Genomic DNA, 25,475 nt, shown 5'->3' on the forward strand with positions numbered 1-25,475 from the left:
GAATGTGGAATGATAGGACACTGGGGGGGTTTTCTGTAGGCCTGCTGGTTGCTTTATGGATGGATTGCTGATCATGGTCTAGGTTGAAGATGACAAAGGTTAAAACAAGGCTATCTAATATCCCATAACTCTTTGCAACAATGGGACCTAGTTAGATAAGGTGCTGGTAGTTAGCAATGGCGGACAGGCTCATAGTAATGGCTGGAATGGAATAATGGAACGGTATCAAACACATCAAACATATGGAAACCCTGTTTGACTCCGTTCCATTTATGCCATTTTAGCCATTACAATGAGTCTGTCCTCCTATAGCTCCCCCCACCAGCCTCCTCTGATGTACAGTCAGGAGATACAATCAAACATGTTTGGAATCGGAATGAACCTAACTGATGTCTCCATTATATCCTTAGGCATCGGGGCTCACAGGAGACCATCTTGAGAATCTTGGCAAATCCCCTGACAGGTCATTAAAATGACAGTGGTAAATTAATTTGACCTGTTAGCCACTAAAGTTACATGTTGTTGGAGCATAGGGGGACAAGCTAGCTAGCTAGAGTTAGTTATCCAAAGATGGCTGCACCGTAGGGAGCCCCATACCTGGAAAACATCCAGTCTTCTCACTCAGGTCTAAGAACATGAAAAATGTCCAGGGGCCAACACTTAGCAGTGGCTGTGATATACTGTCCGTGCTCACTGCTTACTCAAGCGATTAGCCTAGCATTAATAAGTCACTTCAATGACAAATTTATTAAGAGCCTAAAACAGGGGCGTTCCAAAATGCCGTCTTCTATAAAACATTTCATCTGATGGTGAGAATTATTATTATTGTCAGTTTGAAACGCAAAAGAAATGTGAGCTGGGAGTGTGGTTGATATATTAGTTGGAAAGATTGTAATAAATGAGTTCGTAAATCAGTTAGAGACATCAGAACCCCTCCATTTTGATCTATTCCTGTAACTTTATGAAAGTCCCAGCAGAGACACCTGGTTCAGAGGGAATGTGGCCATTACTTAGCCTTACATACTCTATCCACGTTATTGCTCTCATAAATACCAAGGAAGGAGTCCCTCTCCACTTCTGCAAGACGCCTCAGTTCATTTAAAAAGGCAGCAGCGCTGAGCACTAATCAGTCTATATATCATTTGAGATGGAGTTTTATACAAACACTGAAAGGCTACCACTCAGTTTCACTTTAGGTTTATCTGAATCAGTGATAGTGATGTGACCTTCTCTAATGGAAAGCAGAAAGTGTATAGTGTGCTTGACAACACACCACTGGATCCGTGTCTGGTGTAGTTGGATTCCATGCCAGGTCTGGACACGGTATCTGACAGGATTCACAAAAGGAGCCAGAAGAGGATCCCCTCCTCTGAGTTTGAGAAAGGAAAGCAGGCAGGCAGGCAGGCAGGGAGGGAGGCACAGAGATATGCCAGAACAGTGGGCTGTGGGCCACCCAGACAGTGGCCTGCTGTCCCTTGTTCATCCTGGAGGGACAAAGCCAACATAGGGACAGAGAGATGGGGTGGGAGGGCACAGCTGTCACTCAGCTTCTTTTTCCAGAATCTGAAGTTCTGGCAGGAGTTCTCTGAGACACAGAGCGAGAGAGAGAGGCGTTTTTTTTATATGTTCTTATTACTTGAAAAGCAGATGTTTCCGGTTCTATTGACCCCACTGAAGGTGCAGAGCTTTAGCTTCACTGTGGGCAGAGTGGACACATTTTCATGACAATGGCTGACTGAAGTGTCACACCGGCCGGATCTGAAGCCCCCTATCTCACGGTCATGTCTATGGCTCCGATCATGTCCACCTGGGGGATGGAATGTGAGATTAGTGTAATGGATTATACACAGACAGCTCAGATTGTAATGATATCACCTTGTCATTTTTGAAAGGGTATGTTTGTGTGCTTGTGTCATTGTAGCAGGTGCTGATTTGTTTTTGAGGCCTGCCTGCCAGCCAACTCTCTTGGACAACACACTAAATATATGGATGATGACGACATTGCCTTTGTCATAGTTGTCATAGAGTTCTCAAAGGCTCAGATATCACACAGCCAGGGCTTTGAGGTCCCCTCCACTGGCTGTGCATCTATGTATAACATGATGTATGTATAACGTCACAGCGATGTCATGGTGTCACAACATACAGTATCTCTATCAGGTCTGGGAAATGGAGACATGGTTAGGGAAGACTTTTCCTCAGCTCTGTTTTCAATTGACTCCCATCCGCCCCCCGGGCGGCAATCCAATTCTGTTTTTTAACAGGCGTCAGGTCAGGTGGTAAATGCTATATGTCCTTAAATCTCATCTGTCCTATTTTATCGACCTGTTGATTTAGGTTATTCTGAGGATTTAAACTCAAATGAACTCCAAGACCTTATTTCACCCTGATAAATGAGTGACAATTGAGAAATAACAGCAGCTGATCAATTAAATTAAATATTGTCATTGGCGCTCATATTAATTAATTTCCTCAGTGCAGAATAGTCTGTTTCTAATTCTTACAGGTCAATTGACTCCTTTGTTGTCAATATTATTTTACTTAGTCTCATCATCTACAGTATTTCACCAGATAAACTACACCATGTTAGAAATTGAAGGTATTTCTATGCAATACTCAAGACAAAATGGCATTATTACCCGGTTATTACATGCCTTGAGGGTAACAGTGTCAGAGCTGAAATCAGAAGCTGTCAGATAGACTGCCAGTCTGGATGCCAGAACGATAGAGTCTTTTTGTCGCTGACTATGTTCATACGATAATCCTATCTGACACACAGTACAGGCTCACTAAGCTCAATATCAGCTCTGTGTAAACTGGGCAGCCTGCCTAGGAACACGTGCTGTTCTGGACAGAAACACCTCTTCAGATTCTGTGGGTTTGAGGAGATATGAGCAGAAAGGTATACAGGTTTTATAAATCAAGTTTCTTCCTTGACAAGTGATTATTATACTTAATGTGATGGACTGAGGTGTGACTAATGTGTCTTGTAGCATTTCGTTTCTGTGCACTGTGCGTTATAAGTACAGTGACGGACGAAAGTCAACAGTCGCTGCACTTCCATTTTACATTTCAAAGATGCTCAAGAGGTGTTTGATATTTCCAAGCAGGCTAAATGAAAATACACTTAATCAAACACAACTGAAGTTAGCTGGCTCGTCTTGTCTATCAATTGGCCACATGCACACTCATCAAGCGTGGTGGAATTTGGGGCAGGCAGAGACAAACATGATGAATGCTTCCTGTATTTTTAGCCGGAGCTGTCAGAAACATGAGCATGGTCAAGGATAGCCACCGCTAGGTGCTAGGGGCTCCTATGTCAAACTGGGACTCCATGGCTACTATACTATAGCTTGGGGGATGGCTTTTGTTTGTTTGTGTGTGTGTGTGTGTGTGTGTGTGTGTGTGTGTGTGTGTGTGTGTGTGTGTGTGTGTGTGTGTGTGTGTGTGTGTGTGTGTGTGTGTGTGTGTGTGTGTGTGTGTGTGTGTGTGTGCGTGCATGCGTGTGTTTTAGAGTGAACAACAGAGTGAAACGATCCAATTTAACCAATTTAACCCCAAAAATCCACTAGTTGGTATCAGTTCAATTCAATCCACCGTCATTGACATCCAGGCTTGGCGGAGTGTGGTTTGATCCTGGCCCTGGCCCTGTTGTGTCTCAGTGCTGGCCCGGCGCGCCATGTTGACATGTGGGTTTGAGGAAGTGGCCCCATCTCCTCCCTCCAGTGTTTTCATTCTCCCCAGTCACATAGCAGAACGCCCACAGCTCCTTTCTCCCCCAGGCAGGAAAAACCAACCCCAATGCAGGCTCATTGTATGAATGAACCAGATGCTCCATGCCGTTGTCCTCCATAAAGCCTAGTGAGAGTTTATTTCTTTAGTTAGCCTCCTCTCACAGGTTCTCGGTCACCCCTCAGAGGATTGGTTCTGCTTCCTTTCCTTAGTGTGCTGTTATGTAGGGGTTAATATCCAAAGGGTCTCCGCATTGACCTACCAAATCCTCGACTCTGGTGCTGCAACCATCATGCTACATGACTGCGATAATAATGATATTAATAACACATAATAATACGTTGAATTTAGAGCACCTTTGAAAAACCTCAAGGACACAACAGGGTTAATAATATCAAGGGTATTTAATTCTTGACAAGGACCTAACCAAATCCACCACCATATGTTTGCAACCACTATGCTACTAGGCTAACACTAGCACTCTTCTGTCAGAGGGATATCAATGGTTAATATCACAGGGTCTTTTCTCAGTCTACCTACCAAATCGTCAACTCTGGCGCTACAACCATAGAAATAGAATGATATTCTTATGACCACAACCACCATGGTGCTACACTATAGGAAGTAAAGGGTTCCTATGAAAGGGTATTTTCTTGACATTGACCTACTTCCTCCATGGCTGATCAGAGTTAGACTCAGGGGTCAGGTTAATAACAGGCTAATAAGGCCTTTCTGCCACTGTGACCAGCGGTGCAAAACGGACCAACACCTCTCTAACCTCCTCGGCTCTCTGAACCCACTAAGCTCTGGCCAATCAGACACAAGGTCAAGGGCCCTCCTAGGGCCTGTCAGAGAGGGGATAAGCCAAGGCGTTTGGACGTTTGGCCGCAGTTATTAAAAAGAAGCCTGGGATTAAGATTTAAGCATTAAGAAAGTTACCGGCTAAGTAAGTAACTCCGTCTGTCCAGAGTGGCCAATGTCAAGCGGCGAGTGGAATACTTTCTTTTGAAGGATAAAGGAGTCATGAGATAGTATGGATTAAGGGCAGAGGAAGCAACGTATAGTCAATGGGGATCAGTGCCAGGTGACTACGAGCTTCAGACCTGGGTTCAAATACGGTTTGATATCTTATTTAATACCTTAAAAGGGGGGGTTGTACTTTTGGGACTATTATATTGGTCACATTGCGTCAGGTAAGCTTAATAGAGACCAGACAACATATTTGAAATTATGAAATTATTTAGAATAGTATTTGAACCCAGGTCTGGTTCATATGTGTGTTTTATGGCACCTGTTCTCTTCATGGGGCCTAATGAGGTAGATACACTTCAAGCTGAGAAGAATGACCTAGATATGAAGTCTTAATCGCTTTAAATCTGAGGTTTTACAGAGGGTCCTGTCCAGGTGCAAATCTCAAATCTCAAGTCAGAGGTTTCCGTGTGCATGGGTCACAGACTCAAACATTGTAAGAACTAATTAGTTCATCTTTCTGTTTTTCACCAGAACAAATGTGAGCTACTTTCACAATACTAAGGTTTAACACCAAGGGGTAAAAGGTCTATTTTAAGCCTATAGACATGAAGTAGACATGAAGTTACCCTTGTCCCTCAGAGGTGCTGCTGGTGCTTAAAGGGATACCGCTGGTGCTTAAAGAGATAGGGCTGATGCTTAAAGGATATGGCTGGGGCTGCCATTTCAGTAAGTCACCAGGAGTAATGGAGCCTCTCTATGCACCTCACCTTTAACCCCTGTGCTAATACTGTCTGGTTTAGGTCAGAGGTGACAGAGAGCGAGAGAGAGAGAGAGTGAGACAGACAGACAGACAGACAGACAGACAGACAGACAGACAGACAGACAGACAGACAGCAAGAGTGACAAAGAGAGACAGGGATTCCCTTGAACAGATCGTCACTTACAGTAGCTATCTGAGTCACTGTCAGCAAGTGATCCATTAAAAACGGGTCTCTCCACTGCATCGCAGTGCTAGCTGTGCCACCAGAGACTCTGGGTTCGCGCCCAGGCTCTGTCGCAGCCGGCCGCGACCGGGAGGTCCGTGGGGCGAAGCACAATTGGCCTAGCGTCGTCCGGGTTAGGGAGGGTTTGGTCGGTAGGGATATCCTTGTCTCATCGCGCACCAGCGACTCCTGTGGCCGGCTGGGCGCAGTGCGCGCTAACCAAGGAAGCCAGGTGTACGGTGTTTCCTCCGACACATTGGTGCGGCTGGCTCCCGGGTTGGAGGCGCGCTGTGTTAAGAAGCAGTGCGGCTTGGTTGGGTTGTGTTTCGGAGGACGCATGGCTTTCGACCTTCGTCTCTCCCGAGCCCGTACGGGAGTTGTAGCGATGAGAAAAGATAGTAATTACTAACAATTGGATACCACGAAATTGGGGAGAAAAGGGGGTAAAATAAAAAAAACATTTTTTTAAACGGGTCTCTCTCTCTGTCCTGTTTTGGCCCATTCCCTGAGACTGTTAAGGAGGTAAGAGTCTAGCCAGGGGCAGGCAACCCTGCCAAAGGAGCCAGGGAACTGACACACGTATGTGGGTGAGGAGGTGAGAAACCCTAGCCAGGCACTGTCTGAGAGTGGGGGGTGGGGAGGTGGGGGGAGAACAATGGAGTGAGAGAGGAAATTCGAAACAAGGCATCACTCAAGAGGCCTGTGATGGAGGATTTGGGGGTAAGCCCTGACATTAAGTTATCAAGTTACCCTTCACAATTTAAAATATCTGTGTCTTTTGTCATAGAGCTCAATGAGTTTACAAAAACTGATGTCAAAGTTGTGTCTTCCAGGTGGAAACAAGCTGAAGCCACAGCCATTCCGGCTCAACTGGTCGTGGATCAGCCTGGAGAAGGAGTACTATCTGGTGGATGAGGACGCCAGACTCCTGGAGGTGACGCTCAGACGCAGGGGGTACCTGGGAGAGACATCCTTCGTCAGTGAGTATTGGAAGTCTTACACAGTACTTACCACAGATCTACAGCAGCCTTTACCTAAACAGATAAATACAATTACTAAAATGGGACCTATAGCAATATTTACCTCTAGACATAGATATAGAATGACTAGAATGGGTCCTATAGGAATATTTACCTATAAACATAGATATAAAATGACCAAAATTGACCCTATAGCAGTATTTACCTCCTGACCTGGAAATACAATGACTAGAATGGGACATGTGAAGTGTTAAAAAAAAAAACGTTTTCACGTGATTTCACACGTGAAATTGTGATTTTCCCATGTGGTTTCACATGTGGTTTTTATGTAAGGGAACATAGTTATAGAATAACTAGAATGGGGCACCATTAGCAGTATTTACCTCTAAACATAGAAATAGAATGAATACAATGGGTACAAAGCTCCTCAGTCATTTTACAGAATACTCATGGGTATATATGGGTGACATGGAGATTCTATGTCTATGGTACTGAAAGTCTTGAACAGGATTTACATCAGATCTATAGTATTTTGGTTTGATTTTTGATTTATTAGGATACCCATTAGCCGACGTCAAGGGCATGCACTCTTTGAAAGAAAGGTGCTATCTAGAACCATAAAGGGTTATTCGGCTGTCCCAACCCTTTTTTTTTGCAGGTAGAAAACCCTTTTGGTGCCAGGTAGAACCCGGCACCAAAAAGGGTTCTCTTATAGGGACAGCTGAAGAACCCTTTTGGAACCCTTTTTCTAAGAGTGTACCATGGTAGATCCTGTTGGAACTGGCTTGCACTTCGTTGGTTCATCACCCAAGTGATATATCTGAGTTAGTACATTTCTCCCGTTGTTTTCTCTGCTTGTCATTCAGATAAAGGTAGTTTTAAATTGCCACTATTTTATCCCTAATGGGTAGTAAATATTTCAATCACCCACCACCATCAACTCTGACTAGGGGTACTTCGAAAAAAATGTAAATGTCAGTGGAGAGACTATTCAGAAAGCAGGACCTATTAAACTGTCATTGTGTAAAAGACTGATTGGCCCTTTAAGGGTCTTCATGGAGTGTATTTGTCTGTTATTACCCTGCCATTAGAAGAAACCTAAGAATAAAACAGACCCCCTGGTTATCAATCTGCCCTGTGTGTGTTCCTGTTTGACTGATGACCCATTTCCTGTCTCGCTGGTGAAAAACCTAGTTTGATTGAGGGATCAGATAGCCCTTCCTCATAGAGGTCACCAGGTAATGTCAACATGCTTGTCTGTTTGGCTACATCCAACACACAGGCTTTTATACACAGGCTCCTATATTTACGGTTGTCTTTGACGACGCAGTAGTGGGCAAATATGAACAAAGACAGACAATGAGAGCTAACCAGGCAACTACAGTCTGTAAATCACAGTCAACCTGCAGTCAACTCACATCCTCTGAGGCCCTGCAAACTACACAGTGCTACGTGCCATTATTATAAAGCTATTCAGTTCAATTAGGTTCAATTCAATTCAATTCAGTTCAGCTTACCTCAGCTAAATTCCAATTAAATGTAATTAAATGAGGTTCTATTTAGTTCAGTTCGATATGGTTCTATTCAGGCATCACCACCAAGGATGGCACTGCGGAGAAGGACAAGGACTTCCGGGGCAAGGCCCAGAAGCAGGTCCAGTTCAACCCAGGCCAGACAGTGGCCACCTGGAGGGTGAAGATCTTCACGGACCAGGAGTTTGAGAACAGCGAGACCTTTGAGATCCAGCTGTCAGAGCCTGTCATGGCCGTGCTGGAGTACCCCGATACGGCCACTGTGGAGATAGTGGACCCTGGTGATGGTAAGAATGAACCGCCTTATCTGCAGATTGTCTGTTTGATTTGCCCTCCGACATGAAATCCTTTATGAATAGTAGACAGGCTTAAGTCAATTGGAAAGGCTACATTAATTTACATGGTTTGACACATTAAAAAATGTAATATTCCAAATCAGATCATGATTATTGTTCCATTGCTGGGCAATTTGATGGCAGCAGCAAATATGCATGCATCAAATAAGTACAGACTCGCCTGGGCTTGTAAACTCTTGTTCTCTTGTTCTCTATGGCCTCTCCTCTGTGCTTCTCCCATAGAGATCCTATTAAATTACTATTCTAATTCTGAATTGTATGGTTTCTCCCTCTTTCCTCTGCAGAGTCCATGGTGTTCATCCCCCAGGCAGAGTATAAGATAGAGGAGGACATTGGGGAGCTGCTGGTGCCTGTTCGCCGCTCTGGAGACCTCAGCCAGGAACTCATGGTCATCTGCTACACCCAGCAAGGTGAATACAGTCAAATATATCATTCAAATACATGGGTTTTTACAAAGATTAAATGCATGAATAAAATACACATAGATATACAGTGCATTCGGAAAGTATTCAGACCCCTTCCCTTTTTCCACAATTTGTTACGTTACAACCTTATTCTAAAATGGATCAAAAATATTTATAATCTCATTAATCCAACACACAATACCACGTAATGACAAAGCAAAAACAGATTTTTAGAATTGTAAAAAATGTAAAACAGAAATACCATATTTACATAAGTATTCAGACCCTTTGCTTTGAGACCCGAAATTGAGCTCAAGTGCATCCTGTTTCCATTGATCATCCTTCAGATGTTTCTACAAATTGATTGGAGTGCAGTTGTGGTAAATTCAATTGATTAGACAGGCACACACCTGTCTATATAAGTTCCCACAGTAGACAGTGCATGTCAAATCAAAAACTAAGCCATGAGGTCGAAGGAATTGTCCGTAGAGCTCCGAGAAAGGACTGTGTCGAAGCACAGAGCTGGGGAAGGGTACCCAAGAACACAGTGGCCTCCATCATTCTAAAATGGAAGAAGTTTGTAACCACCAAGACTGAGCAATTGGGGGAGAAGGGCCTTGGTCAGGGAGGTGACCAAGAAGCCGATGGTCACTCTGAAAGAGCTCCAGAGTTCCAGAAGGACAACCATCTCTGCAGCACTCGACCAATCAGGCCTTTATGGTAGAGTGGCCAGACGGAAGCCACTCCTCACTAAAAGGCACATGTCAGCCAGCCTGGAGTTTGGCAAAAGGCACCTAAAGGACTCTAAGACCATGAGAAACAAGATTCTCTGGTCTGATGAAATCAAGATTGAACTCTTTGGCCTGAATGCCAAGCTTCAGGTCTGGAGGAAACCTGGCGCCATCCCTACGGTGAAGCATGGTGGTGGCAGCATGCTGTGGGGATGTTTTTCAGTGGCAGGGACTGGGAGACTAGTCAGGATCGAGAGAAAGATGAACGGAGCAAAGTACAGAGCACTCAGAACCTCAGACTGGGGCGAAGGTTCACCTTCCAACAAGACAACAACCCTAAGCACACAGCCAAGACAACGCAGGAGTGGCTTTGGGACAAGTCTCTGAATGTCCTTGAGTGGCCCAGCCAGAGCCCGGACTTGAACCCGATCGAACATCTCTGGAGAGACCTGAAAATAGCTGTGCAGCGACGCTCCCCATACAACCTGAAAGAGCTTGAGAGGATCTGCAGAGAAGAATGGGACAAACTCCCTAAATACAGGTGTGCCAAGCTTGTAGCATCATACCCAAGAAGACTCGAGGCTGTAATGGCTGCCAAAGGTGCTTCAACAAAGTACTGAGTTAAGGGTAAGAAAACTTATGTAAATGTGATATTTCAGTTTTTGCTTTGTCATTATGGGGTATTGTGTGTAGATTGATGAGGGGGGAAAACAATTTAATCCATTTTAGAATAAGGCTGTAACATAACAAAATGTGGAAAAAGTCAAGGGGTCTGAATACTTTCCAAATGCACTGTAGATATATTGTAACATAAAACTACTCTCCTCCCCCCACAACTGCATGCCATTCTTCTATTGACCCTTAACCATTGACCCCTGAACTCCTTTTCCCAACAGCCAGTGCGACGGGCACCATCCCCAGCACGGTCCTCTCCTACAGCGACTACATCACGCGTCCCGAGGACCACACCAGCGTGCTGCGCTTTGACAAGGACCAGAGGGAGAAGCCCTGCCGCATCATCATCATCGACGACTCGCTCTACGAGGAGGAAGAGAGCTTCAACGTGACCCTCAGCATGCCCATGGGGGGCCAGGTGGGAGCCACCTTCCCCAGCGCGAAGGTCACCATCCTGGCCGACAGCGACGACGGTGAGTGTGGTTGTTGGGCGTATGGTGGGTGGTGGCATCTATCGTCACCTGTTGAATACAGAGGTCCCTCAATTGTCATGAAACCCTACTTGAAACTTGAAACCCTAGTTCAAATAGGTCAACAGACAGGTTCAAGTCAACTTGAATGCTACTTGTCAATGGCAACAGACTCAATGATTCCTGACCCTTTACTATATTGACTATAAAGGAAACTCTACCTATTCGACCCCCCAGTCTCTTGGGTTCAGTGAACGCGGGTACACTCTTTAGAAAAAAGTGTGATCTAGAACCTAAAAGGGTTATTCGGCTGTCCCCATAGGATAACCCTTTAATAAAAAAGTTTGGTTCCGGGTAGAACTCTTTTGGGTTCCATGTAGAACCCTACCACAGCGGGTTCTACCTAGAACCAAAAAGGTTTATCCTATGGGGACAGCAGAATAACCCTTTATGAACCCTGTTCCTTTCAGCTTTTCTCTATGATTTCCTGGGACTTCCTATGGGCCACTCCTAATGATATGACTTCCTGGGACTTCCTATGGGCCAATAATAACGATACGACTTCCTGGGACTTCCTATTGGCCACTCCTAATGATATGACTTCCTGGGACTTCCTATGGGCCACTCCTAATGATATGACTCCCTCTATGTTTGTTATGGGGGCTTAACTGTTGCCCGAGACACTTTGATGTGCCTAGTTACAATTTACATGTGTGTGTGTGTGTGTGTGTGTGTGTGTGTGTGTGTGTGTGTGTGTGTGTGTGTGTGTGTGTGTGTGTGTGTGTGTGTGTGTGTGTGTGTGTGTGTGTGTGTGTGTGTGTGTGTCTTTGTCTCTGGGTTTTTGTGTGTCAGTCTCTGTGCTGTGTGTTGTGTGTCAATGTGCACCTGTGTTGCCTTAGCAACCAAACCCTTTCATCCACATTGATTTATTATCATTCAATCGCCCAGCAGTTGTCTAATATTCAACACAGTCGCTGAAAACACACAGTCGTGCAACTAGATACAACACTATTGAGCTGATAACAGTGTCATTACTTTTCACTGATGATAAACACGTATCAATAGCATTACTTTGCTTCACTCTTTGTTCTCCTGTTAGTGAGGTAGAATAAAGGAACAACTGATGCAGCCATGCCAAAAGCACTAAGGTAAAGAGGAAAGACAGGAGACTGAAAGAGAGAGAGCTGGTGCCAAACACTAGATGAAAGGAGAGAGGAGAGGCAGGAAAGATGTGGTTAGAAGTTGGTTTATCAACAACAAAAAACAACTGTGCCACATAGGAACTACAGTAGGGCTTGTGAGAGCATGTACTGTAGGACTGTACGAAGCTTAGTGAAGCCTCTTTGGTGAGAGTGTTACCATCAACACCATAACTCAGAGGCCAGGTGCTGAGGATCCTCCAGCCACCATCAACACAATAACTCAGAGGCCAGGTGCTGAGGATCCTCCAGCCATCATCAACACCATAACTCAGAGGCCAGGTGCTGAGGATCCTCCAGCCACCATCAACACCATAACTCAGAGGCCAGGTGCTGAGGATCCTCCAGCCATCATCAACACCATAACTCAGAGGCCAGGTGCTGAGGATCCTCCAGCCACCATCAACACCATAACTCAGAGGCCAGGTGCTGAGGATCCTCCAGCCATCATCAACACCATAACTCAGAGGCCGGGTGCTGAGGATCCTCCAGCCACCATCAACACCATAACTCAGAGGCCAGGTGCTGAGGATCCTCCAGCCATCATCAACACCATAACTCAGAGGCCAGGTGCTGAGGATCCTCCAGCCACCATCAACACCATAACTCAGAGGCCAGGTGCTGAGGATCCTCCAGCCATCATCAACACCATAACTCAGAGGCCAGGTGCTGAGGATCCTCCAGCCATCATCAACACCATAACTCAGAGGCCGGGTGCTGAGAATCCTCTAGCCATCATCAACACCATAACTCAGAGGCCAGGTGCTGAGGATCCTCCAGCCATCATCAACACCATAACTCAGAGGCCGGGTGCTGAGAATCCTCCAGCCACCATCAACACCATAACTCAGAGGCCAGATGCTGAGGATCCTCCAGCCACCATCAACACCATAACTCAGAGGCCAGGAGCTGAGGATCCTCCAGCCACCATCAACACCATAACTCAGAGGCCAGGTGCTGAGGATCCTCCAGCCACCATCAACACCATAACTCAGAGGCCAGGTGCTGAGAATCCTCCAGCCATCATCAACACCATAACTCAGAGGCCAGGTGCTGAGGATCCTCCAGCCATCATCAACACCATAACTCAGAGGCCAGGTGCTGAGAATCCTCCAGCCATCAACACCATAACTCAGAGGCCAGGTGCTGAGGATCCTCCAGCCACCATCAACACCATAACTCAGAGGCCAGGTGCTGAGGATCCTCCAGCCATCATCAACACCATAACTCAGAGGCCGGGTGCTGAGAATCCTCCAGCCACCATCAACACCATAACTCAGAGGCCAGATGCTGAGGATCCTCCAGCCACCATCAACACCATAACTCAGAGGCCAGGAGCTGAGGATCCTCCAGCCACCATCAACACCATAACTCAGAGGCCAGGTGCTGAGGATCCTCCAGCCACCATCAACACCATAACTCAGAGGCCAGGTGCTGAGAATCCTCCAGCCATCATCAACACCATAACTCAGAGGCCAGGCGCTGAGGATCCTCCAGCCATCATCAACACCATAACTCAGAGGCCAGGTGCTGAGGATCCTCCAGCCACCATCAACACCATAACTCAGAGGCCAGGTGCTGAGGATCCTCCAGCCACCATCAACACCATAACTCAGAGGCCAGGTGCTGAGAATCCTCCAGCCATCATCAACACCATAACTCAGAGGCCAGGTGCTGAGGATCCTCCAGCCATCATCAACACCATAACTCAGAGGCCAGGTGCTGAGGATCCTCCAGCCACCATCAACACCATAACTCAGAGGCCAGGTGCTGAGAATCCTCCAGCCATCATCAACACCATAACTCAGAGGCCAGGTGCTGAGGATCCTCCAGCCCGGGTGATGCCCTTCTTTACTGTAACCACTGGTCTCTACATGTAATCTATTCCACTACAAGTCCACTCATGGATGGCGCCATTCCCCAAAGCCACACACAGACAGACAGTGGCACACAAACACACTCAACCCAAGACAAAAGCACATCTCCCCACATGTTTGTCTTGCCTTCCCTCTCTTTGCCGGGTCCTTCCCCTCCTCCCTCCTCCCTCCTCTCGCGCTACCCCTGACTACACACTCCATCTGTTCTTCTATCCTATACTTCTAGTAACAGGTGGTAGAACTGGGAAGAGAGAAAATAGAATAGAATAGAAACTCCAGTGTTAACTACACTGGACAACCCTCTGTCATGACACATAAAAGAGCTCTCTAAACGTGTTTTGTTCTGAGTCACTCCTCCAACTCCACCGCTCAGTGGAACTGGGGGAAAACAGAGAGCTTCCCTTTGTGTTGCAGGGGCCAAGAGGCAGGTGGGGAAACAGGGGGAAACAGGGATTTGTGGGAGAGGAATGTCAAATGATAGGCATGTTTTTCCTCCGGCTCCTGTTTGATGGCGTTCAGCCTCCATTTTTGTTTTATTTGTGTAGCTGTTATTTGAGATGGGGGTGATGGTTTGTTTACAACCTCAAGAAAGCTCTGGAAGTAAAAAAAAAATAAGAAAAGAAAGTACAACATATTAGGATATCATATCGACATAAATGTTCCCTTTTTTCGTTCGCATGTACGTCAAATATCACCTGTAGGCTTCAGATGAGAAAAAGGAGATGTGTTTGTTTCTTGGACACAGTTAAACCAAGAAGCACGTTCAATGGAGATTTTCCATTGATAATGATTGTTAATCCAGGACCAGTCTTAAAGGTCCAATGCAGCCGTTTTTATCTCAATATCAAATCATTACTGGGTAAGAATGAATTACCTTACCGTGATTGTTTTAAATTAAAATGGACAAAAATACACAAAAATTGCTTAGCAAAGGGTCATTTCTCAAGCAATAACTTTTCTAGGAATGTCTGGGAGTGGTCTGAGTGGGACGGGGAAAACTGAAAATTAGCCGTTACTGGTAGAAAGGTTTAGACATTTCTTTCTTATTACCTCATGGTGATGTCACCATGGAAGGCCAAAACTCCATCCCACCAAAACAGGCTGAAATTTCAGACGGCCTTTTCAAACAGCTCTTACACTAACAGCTATTTCACAGTATTATTCCAAACTCAAAGTGTGGAAATATATATAAAACACAGGAAAACCACGAAAATCTGCCTTTAAGCTGTGTCTGGGAAACTGCCCCTTAGTGTTCAAGTGATTTACTTTCTGAATCTGAGGCCACTCCAGTCCTCCCCATCCACTCTATCTGACTGAATGAGTCATTTATCTCTCTTTAGTTGTCTCTCTGAGCCGTTCCTCTTCTTCTCCTCTTGCACTTCTCTCCTCCTCCTCCTCCTCCTCCTCCTCCTCCTCCTCCTCCTCCTCTCCTTCCTCTCTCCCAGCCTTCAGAGCTCATTCATTTCACTAACTGGTTTGTTCTAATGACAGACACACTCACAGTCAGGGCTACACTCCCCACTCCCTCCCCTGTAATTTGGAGTACAATGGAAACGTTATGTATAAGTAATCAGTGTGCATTCCCAGACATGATCTCCAGGCGACAAGAGGAGATGTCTTCTCAATGTAAAGATCCATTCCTCCATTGTGCCACAAACTTCTTGGTGGGTCCTGAAATCTAAAGTGACAACATATTGTGTGTGTGTGTGTGTGTGTGTATCTGCCTCTGTGTGTGTGTGTGTGTGTGTGTGTGTGTGTGTGTGTGTGTGTGTGTGTGTGTGTGTGTGTGTGTGTGTGTGTGTGTGCGTGCGTGCGTGCGTGCGTGCGTGCGTGCGTGCGTGCGTGCGTGCAAACCCATCTTCCTGGCTGAGTAAACCTGTGGTTGGGACCCTGGCCAGCATTAGGCTTCATTGTTATTAGTCTGGCTCTTCCTTCTCAGTGATCCTTTAGGGATTTCCATGTCTCCTTCCCCCTAACCAGCCACCCCTGGTACTAAACAGTATCTCTGGTGATTGAGAGGCATTGAGAGTAAGCCAAGTTTCAGGGGATCAGCGGTGGTTGTCTGACTGTGGCACTACAAGCCCTAGTCTAAAAACATCTCCAGACCACCTCTTCAAATCCTCTTCACCTAACAGTCAGTTAAATGTGTACATACTTCCTATTCTCCATGTCTTACTTTTACTATTTTATCCAGCTATAGACTAAATAATCACGATTGTCACAATATTGTATCTGCCTCTTATAGAAATGGCAGAAAGCTCAATTATAGATCAACCTCATTAGTGGATGTACAGTAGACAGCAGTAGCTTGTCAGTGATGATGAGTCTGGCTGTTATAGGTGTGTAGAGAGATTAATCCGCTGTGTGTTCCAAAGATATGCATTCCTTCCCTCTAGTCTATTACTCAGAGAGGGAGAGGTAGAGAGATCCTCCTGTCTGTGCTGCCTCCCCCGTCTCCTCCCTCTTATCAGTGTGACTGTCATCAGACAAGGAGGACATCCCATCCCTCTTCTCCCCCCAACTCATCCCCCTTTCACTTATCCACCATTTCTACCTGGCTTTTCAGGTGTGCACTGTAGACCTCTGGCACTGAGTTCAGACGACAGTGTCTGGCCTCGATGAGGGGAGGATGATGAAGGGATGAGTGGGGTGACAGCTCTCTTCCTGGAAAGAGAGGGAAAGAGGGGGATGACCCCGTCAGCCGTACCAACTGTATCTGACAAGCCGAGTTCAGACCAGAAATGTGGATTATCCCATGACAGCTTCTTCCCGAAAGACATCCTTAATCAAAACCACATTTTGGTAACTTAATGATCATATCTGTAAGATGTAGATGATAATATACTGACCTGACCTCTCTCTCTCTCTCTCTCCCCCTCTCTCTCTCTCTACAGAGCCCTCTCTGTATTTCGGAGAACTAGATTACATTGTGGATGAGAGTTCAGGCTATGTGGAGGTCAGGGTCTGGAGGACTGGCACTGACCTCTCCAAGACGGCCACAGTGACCGTCCGCTCCAGGAAGAGTGACCCCGTCTCTGCTGAAGGTCAGAAGAAGAACGTGTTAGATCTATTATTTCTATCCTCTTTGTGGTGTAGCGTTTCCAGAATACAGTGCCTTGCAAAACTATTCATCCCCCCTTGGCGTTTTTCCTATTTTGTTGCATTACAACCTGTCATTTAAATTGATTTTTATTTGGATTTCATGTAATGGACATACACAAAATAGTCTAAATTGGTGAAATGAAATGAAAAAAATGACTTGTTTCAAAAAATTCTAAATAGAATATATATTAACAAAAAGGAAAAGTGGTGCGTGCATATGTGTTCACCCCTTTGCTATGAAGCCCCTAAATAAGATCTGGTGCAACCAATTACCTTCAGAAGTCACATAATTAGTTAAATAAAGTCCACCTGTGTACAATCTAAGTGTTACATGATCTCAGTATATATACACCTGTTCTTAGTGGTGTTGCAGGCCCCAGAGTCTGTAGCACCACCAAGCAAGCGTCACCACCAAGCAAGCGTCCCCATGAAGACCAAGGAACTCTCCAAACAGGTCAGGGATAAAGTTGTGGAGAAGTGCAGATCAGGGTTGGGTTATAAAAAAATATCTGAAACTTTGAACATCCCACGGAGCACCATTAAATCCCTTATTCAAAAATGGAAAGAATATGGAACCACAACAAACCTGCCAAGAGAGGGCCGCCCACCAAAACTCCCCGACCAGGCAAGGAGGGCATTAATCAGAGAGGCAACAAAGAGACCAAAGATAACCCTGAAGAAGCTGCAAAGCTCCACAGTGGAGATTGGAGTATCTGTCCACTTTAAGCCGTACACTCCACAGAGCTGGGATTTACGGAAGAGTGGCCGTAAATAAGCAAACACGTTTGGTGTTTGCCAAAAGACATGTGGGAGACTCCCCAAACATTTGGAAGAAGGTACTCTGGTCAGATGAGAATAAAATTTCACTTTTTGGCCATCAAGGAAAACGCTATGTCTGGCGCAAACCCAACACCTCTCATAACCCAGAGAACACCATCCCCACAGTGAAGCATGGTGGTGGCAGCATCATGCTGTGGGGATGTTTTTCATCGACAGGAACTGGGAAACTGGTCAGAATTGAAGGAATGATGGATGGCGCTAAATACAGGGAAATTCTTGAGGGAAACCTGTTTCAGTCTTCCAGAGATTTGAGACTGGGACAGAGGTTCACCTTCCAGCAGGACAATGACCCTAAGCATACTGCTAAAGCAACACTTGAGTGGTTTAAGGGGAAACATTTAAATGTCTTGGAATGGCCTAGTCAAAGCCCAGACCTCAATCCAATTGAGAATCTGTGGTATGACTTAAAGATTGCGGAACCCATGCAACTTGAAGGAGCTGGAGCAGATTTGCCTTGAAGAATGGGCAAAATCCCAGTGGCTAGATGTGCCAGGCTTATAGAGATATACCCCAAGAGACTTGCAGCTGTAATTGCTGAAAACGGTGTCTCTACAAAGTATTGACTTTGGGGGGTGAATAGTTACGCACACTCAAGTTTTCAGTTTTTTTGTCTTATTTCTTGTTTGTTTCATAATAAAAATATATTTTGTATCTTCAAAGTGGTAGGCATGTTGTGTAAATCAAATGATACAAACCCCCCCAAAAATCTATTTTAATTCTAGGTTGTAAGGCAACAAAATAGGAAAAATGTCAAGGGGGTGAATACTTTCTCAAGCCACTGTATCTGTCACACTATTTACAATTCCCCTGGAGTCCCTCAATCTCTGTTTTCACATTATTCACAAGCTCTCTATCAGTGTAATTACACAGAATTCCCAATCGTTCCTAATATTTCTCAAACATTCCGGTGTCATCTCTTTCATGGTAGTATTCCAATGCCCTTACTGACTCTCTCCCCATTAAGATATATGTGTAATGTTCTATTTCTATGTTCCCCGTGTCCCCCTGCCAGCCGGCCTAGACTACGTGGGCATCAGCCGTAACCTGGACTTTGCCCCCGGGGTGACCATGCAGACATTCAGAGTGACCATTTTGGATGACCTGGGTCAGCCGGAGCTGGAGGGTCCGGAAACCTTTGACCTGGTGCTGAGGATGCCCATGAACGCTGTGCTGGGGGAGCCCAGCAAGACCACCATCACTATTAATGATACTGTTACTGACCGTGAGTTATACACACTCTGTAACACATACACACACATGTAGATATATAGACCCCAGCAAGACCACCATCACTATTAATGATACTGTTACTGACCGTGAGTTATACACACTCTGTAACACATACACACACATGTAGATATATAGACCCCAGCAAGACCACCATCACTATTAATGATACTGTTACTGACCGTGAGTTATACACACTCTGTAACACATACACACACATGTAGATATATAGACCCCAGCAAGACCACCATCACTATTAATGATACTGTTACTGACCATGAATTATACAGACACACACACTGTTTTAGCGTTAACATAACCACTGTTTTAGCATTAACATAACCACTGTTTTAGCTCTAACATAACCACTGTTTTAGTGTTAGCAGAACCACTGTTTTAGCTCTAACATAACCACTGTTTTAGTGTTAGCATACGCACTGTTTTAGTGTTAGCAGAACCACTGTTTTAGCGCTAACATAACCACTGTTTTAGTGTTAGCATAACCACTGTTTTAGTGTTAGCATAACCACTGTTTTAGCTCTAACATAACCACTGTTTTAGCTCTAACATAACCACTGTTTTAGCGTTAACATAACCACTGTTTTAGCATTAACATAACCACTGTTTTAGTGTTAGCATACGCACTGTTTTAGTGTTAGCAGAACCACTGTTTTAGTGTTAGCAGAACCACTGTTTTAGCGCTAACATAACCACTGTTTTAGTGTTAGCATAACCACTGTTTTATCTCTAACATAACCACTGTTTTAGCTCTAACATAACCACTGTTTTAGTGTTAGCATAACCACTGTTTTAGTGTTAGCATAACCACTGTTTTAGCGTTATCATAACCACTGTTTTAGCTCTAACATAACCACTGTTTTAGCTCTAACATAACCACTGTTTTAGCTCTAACATAACCACTGTTTTAGTGTTAGCATAATCACTGTTTTAGCATTAACATAACCACTATTTTAGTGTTAGCATAACCACTGTTTTAGTGTTAGCAGAACCACTGTTTTAGTGTTAGCATAACCACTGTTTTAGTGTTAGCATAACCACTGTTTTAGCGTTATCATAACCACTGTTTTAGCATTAACATAACCACTGTTTTAGTGTTAGCAGAACCACTGTTTTAGCGTTAGCATAATCACTGTTTTAGCATTAACATAACCACTGTTTTAGCGCTAACATAACCACTGTTTTAGCTTTTCTCTTTGTATGAATTGTTTGTGTTTTGTTATCCATATAAAAGTAGCTTTGAGATGATTGTCTAAGGCACATTTAGTCAGTGAGCAATGAGAAAATTAAACTATGCTCCCTATGCAGAAGCTATGAAAATAATATTGAGCTACTAAAAAACCACAGTAATGATAAGTAGTATTCTGTTCTCTTCAGAGCCATATTCAAATCTACTTATTATTCCAGTGCCCAAGGTTCAGTTCAAGGATGCTGCCTATAAGGTGGATGAGGCGGACGGGGAGATGAAGGCCGTAGTGTATCGAAGTGGAGACATCAGTCACAGGTCTACGGTGCGCTGCTACACCCGCCAGGGCTCTGCCCAGGTCATGATGGATTATGATGAGAGGCCCAACACGGACGGGTCACTCATCACCTTCTTCCCAGGTAACCCCAGTCTCTCTCTCTCTCTGTTTCTCTCCCTCTCTCTTCCTCCCTCTTCTCCTCTCACTCTCTTCCTCCCTCTTCACCTCTCTCTCTCTCTCTCTCTCTCTCTCTCTCTCTCTCTCCCCCTCTCTCTCTCTCTCTCCCTCTCTCCCTCTCTCTCTCTCTCCCTCCCTCTCTCTCTCTCTCTCTCTCTCTCTCTCTCTCTCTCTCTCTCTCTCTCTCTCTCTCTCTCTCTTCTCTCTTTCTCTCCCTCTCTCTCTCTCTGTCCCTCCGTCCTTCCCTAGCTCTACCCCTTCTCTCTCCCAATGTCTTTGTATATGCCAACCCCCCATATCCTCATATTTCTATGTGTTAACGCTGTGTTCCCCCTGTCTGTCTCTCCTATAGGGGAGAGTGAGAAGGAGTGTGTGGTGAACCTGGTGGATGATAACCTGTATGAGGAGGATGAAGAGTTCCGTCTGGTGCTGGGAACGCCCAAGAGCAAGTCACTCTTCGGAGCCTCCATAGGGGAACAGAAAGAAGCGGTGGTCACCATTACGGACGAGAAAGACAGTAAGCATTACCCAAGGAACATGGAGATATCTACCACACCTAACATTGGGCTACGCTGTATAGATCTATCTAATAAAGTATTACAAATAAAATGCCAAACACTCTGTTTTATTCATTATTTTATTCAGTCTCTAGAGAGTTAGAGTTAGTAGTATGTTCTGTTTTGTATCTGGAGTCTAACCTGATTCTCTCTCCTCAGAGCCCATCATCCGTTTCAGTGAGATAAAGTACAGTGTACGGGAGCCCCAGATCCAAGGGGAGACAGCCGTGGTGAAGATCCCTATCCTGAGGCTAGGAGACACCTCCAAGGTCTCCCTGGTCCGGGTCCACACCAAGGACGGGTCAGCCACCTCTGGAGAGGACTACAACCCGCTGTCGGAGGGTGAGTCCTAGCATTAAGTTATCATATCGTTTAATCATGTAACACAGACATAACTAACCCTAACGTCTGGAGAGGACTACAACCTCCTGTCGGAGGGTGAGTACACACACAGGAACTGTAGTCTATGTTCCAATATCCACTCTAGCATCCCACTTAGATTGTCCAAAACATTGCTTCATTCTAAGTGGGATGCTAGTATGGGCGTTAGAACAGAACCATATGAGAGAAGGATAGGGGCATTACCACAGTAACAGAATGATGTTGAGACTCAGATCTGACGCTTTAAAATGGATGTCAAAGAAAAAACAATGATTGCAAAGTTAAATAATCCATACGACTCTATGCACAAGCACGACTTTTAACAATGTCCACTGAACATTTTACAAAAACACATTTAGTTGAAGAAGCAGCACAAACCGTCATTCTGTTACCAAACTTTGCATCTGCCCTGTTCTTCAAGTAAATTCGTTTTTTTGTAAAATGTTCAGTGTAAATTGTTAAAAGTAGTCCTTGTCAGAGAGTTGTATGGTTTGTTTATCTTTGCAATGATATGTTTCATGTTTGACAGACATTAAATTCTCAGCATTATTCTGTTTTCTGTTACCGTAGAATTGCCCCTATACAGCCATCGTTGTCATACTGTGTTGGGCACTGTCGTGTATAACCCATTCACACCAAAAACGACCTGATACATTTTTAATAGAGATCCTTATTAAGCTCTTGTTTAACCTTGTGTGTGTCTCTTAAGATGTCGAGTTCAAGGAGGGCGAGACAGAACACTTTGTGGAGGTGCAGATCCTGTATGACGGCCAGAGAGAGATGAGAGAAGCCTTTGTCGTCCACATGAAACCTGATGAGTACATGGTCGCAGAGATGCAGGTAAGACTGAGGGCATGGGATCTCTCTCTCTCTCTCTCTCTCTCTGACACACAATTTATGTATTTATTTTACCCTTATTTTACCAGGTCAGTTGACTGAGAACACATTCTCATTTACAGCAACGACCAGGGGAATAGTTACAGGGGGGATGAATGAGTCAATTGGAAGCAGGGGATGATTAGGTGACCGTGAAGGTATGAGGGCCAGATTGGTAATTTACCAGGACACCAGGGTTAACACCCCTACTCTTACAATAAGTGCCATGGGATCTTTAGTAACCACAGAGAGTCAGGACACTGTTTAAAATCCCATCCAAAAGATGGCACCCTACACAGGGCAATGTCCCCAATCACTGCCCTGGGGCATTGGGATATTTTGGGGGGGACCAAAGGAAAGAGTGCCTCTTACTGGCCCTCCAACACCCCTTCCAGCAACATCTGGTCTCCCATCCGGGACCAACCCTGCTTAGCTTCAGAGGCAAGCCAGCAGTGAGATGCAGGGTGGTATGCTGCTGACACCCACCTAGATCACCCACCGAGACACACACACACACACACACACCATATAAATACCCTCAGCAGGTCTCAGGGCATGCACACACACTTGAACACACAAATAGCCAGGCAGCAGCTGCCACTGTCAGCAGCCCCGGCACCCAAATCACCAGCTATTATAAAAAGACTTCCTGGTTGAGTCCATGCTATGAGAATGTCCCTCAAGTCAACCCACAGAGCAGTGTGACCTACAAACACAGCTATGTGACATCCCAGACATGTACTGTACCATACCACTAACCTGACACAAATAATGCTAGAGGTGTACGCTCACTTTAACCCACTTTTCTCCTTTGGTATTATAAATATGCTGTTCTAAGGAGGACTCCACCTTCTCAAACGTCCAAGTATACAATGTAGAACACAAAGTGTACAATACCCGTGGAATGGTGTTTTGAATCTCTCTCTCGCGTTCATCAGATGAGTAAGGCAATTGTGTACATCGAGGAGATGGACAGCGTGGCAGACGTCACCTTTCCGGCTGTGCCTACTGTGGTGTCCCTGCTAATGTACGATGACACGGCCCGCGCCAGGGACAACCCTCACCCCTCTACTGGCTACCCCATCGTCTGTGTGACGGTGAGTGGTGGCCACTGGGCTCAGACACACACACGCAGAATGCAACCACCTAGATACACAAACACACACACCTTATATCCAGGTGTTTAACCATGTGAAGCTAAGCTGGCGACAAGGTCGGAATACTTTCATCCAGTCCAAAAAGCCGAGGCTTCAAACTGAAGGTCTTTGTGTTTCATAGTTTCAAAACCTGTTGTTTAAGTGGTAAATCAATCCATTTTCCATTGAAATGCTTTCTCCAGTTCTGACTAAATCCTAAACATGAGACCCTTTCACCGGCATAACAAATGTACACATGTATTCTCAAATACATATTAGCGATATACCATTGCATATAGCCTCGTAAACTTCACTTCATTATTCGTAAACTTCACGTCCTATTACATGCCATAATCACATATATCTGTGGCCCCTCCCTCACACGCAGGCCTGCAACCCCAAATACCACGACTTTGACAAGACGGGCTCCATCTGCACGGCAGAGAGCATCAACGACACCCTGACCCAGTACCGCTGGCTGGTCAGCGCCCCCAGCGGGTCGGACGGGGTCACCTCGCCCCTGAGAGAGGTGGACACCAACACCTTCTTCACCAACACTAAGTCCATCACCCTGGACTCCATCTACTTCCAGGCTGGGTCGAGAGTCCAGTGTGCTGCCCGGGCGTTCAATACGAACGGGGATGCTGGTCTGGAGCTGTCCAGCCCCATCATGGTGGTCAGCAAGGAGGAGGGTGAGTGGAGACTGGGGGGAGGGGGGGGGGGGGACTTCAGAGTTCAGTGACATCAACCTTCATGACTGTTGATGACATCTGTTATATGTCCTTATTAGGACAGAGTTACGTAGGCCTTGTGATGGAGAGTTCAAGGATGATTGTCTATCCGACAATAATATGTCCCGTGTGTCTGTGTAGGTCTGTGTCAACCACGTATCACTGGCACGGTGGGAGCTGAGCCCTTCTCTGCTAAGATCCGCTACACCGGCCCTGACGACCCTGACTTCCCCAACCTCATCAAACTCACTGTCAACATGCCGCACATGGACGGTGAGTAACAGGCTCTGTCATGTCCTTACTTACTGATCTAGAGTCAGTTTGATTGTTTAGCTAACGATCGATGACAATAGGACTGAGGTAGAAAGAACTGATTCAAGATCAGTTGTCAAGGGTAAAAAGTTAGCAGGTCATTAAAAGATTTATAAATGTTGCAATTGATTGATGATGTATTGAAACCGTCTCTCTCTCACCTCTCTTCTCCTCAGGCATGTTACCGGTCATCTCTACGCGGCCCCTGTCCAACTTTGAGCTGACCCTGTCTCCGGACGGCACGCGCGTGGGCAACCACCGCTGCTCCAACCTACTGGACTTCAACGAGATCCAGACGGGCCACGGCTTCATCACCGACGCCACCAAGAACCCTGAGATCATCGGCGAGACGTCGCCCTACCAGTACAGCGCCGACATGCGCTCCACCAACAGCCTGAGATTCTACAGGAACCTGAATCTGGAGGCTTGTCTGTGGGAGTTTAATAGTTACTACGACATGTCCGAGCTGCTCACCACCTGTGGAGGTTCTATCGGGACAGATGGACAGGTACTGGAGAGAGAGAGACATACACACATATGCACTGATGCAAACACACACACACACAAACTGACACGCTGGCTGTTCTCTGTGTGCAACTCTCGATTACTCAGTCTGCTGTCGTTGTTTTTTCAGTAATCTGTCAAGTTGAAAGTAGACATTTTGAAATTCCCTCTGTGTTAAATTCCCTCTGTGTTAAATTCCCTCTGTGTTAAATTCCCTCTGTGTTAAATTCCCTCGGTGTT

At 45.5% G+C, this 25,475-nt stretch overlaps 1 protein-coding gene across 1 annotated transcript in view; it reads left to right on the top strand.

Moving 5' to 3' along the window:
• The window catches only part of frem3 (Fras1 related extracellular matrix 3), a 50,966-nt gene that overhangs the window by 18,978 nt on the left and 6,513 nt on the right, over window positions 1-25,475 (top strand). Inside the window, exons 3-16 of the mRNA XM_071407500.1 lie at window positions 6,521-6,667; window positions 8,256-8,486; window positions 8,840-8,965; window positions 10,587-10,838; window positions 16,806-16,955; window positions 18,866-19,075; window positions 20,506-20,703; window positions 21,091-21,255; window positions 21,455-21,637; window positions 22,386-22,516; window positions 23,491-23,649; window positions 24,077-24,380; window positions 24,561-24,692; window positions 24,908-25,239. Coding sequence (XP_071263601.1) covers window positions 6,521-6,667; window positions 8,256-8,486; window positions 8,840-8,965; window positions 10,587-10,838; window positions 16,806-16,955; window positions 18,866-19,075; window positions 20,506-20,703; window positions 21,091-21,255; window positions 21,455-21,637; window positions 22,386-22,516; window positions 23,491-23,649; window positions 24,077-24,380; window positions 24,561-24,692; window positions 24,908-25,239 — 2,720 coding nt within the window. The remainder of the gene's footprint in view (window positions 1-6,520; window positions 6,668-8,255; window positions 8,487-8,839; window positions 8,966-10,586; window positions 10,839-16,805; window positions 16,956-18,865; window positions 19,076-20,505; window positions 20,704-21,090; window positions 21,256-21,454; window positions 21,638-22,385; window positions 22,517-23,490; window positions 23,650-24,076; window positions 24,381-24,560; window positions 24,693-24,907; window positions 25,240-25,475) is intronic.

The sequence above is a fragment of the Salvelinus alpinus genome, chromosome 6 (assembly GCF_045679555.1).
Source record: "Salvelinus alpinus chromosome 6, SLU_Salpinus.1, whole genome shotgun sequence".
NCBI classification, from domain to species: domain Eukaryota; kingdom Metazoa; phylum Chordata; class Actinopteri; order Salmoniformes; family Salmonidae; genus Salvelinus; species Salvelinus alpinus.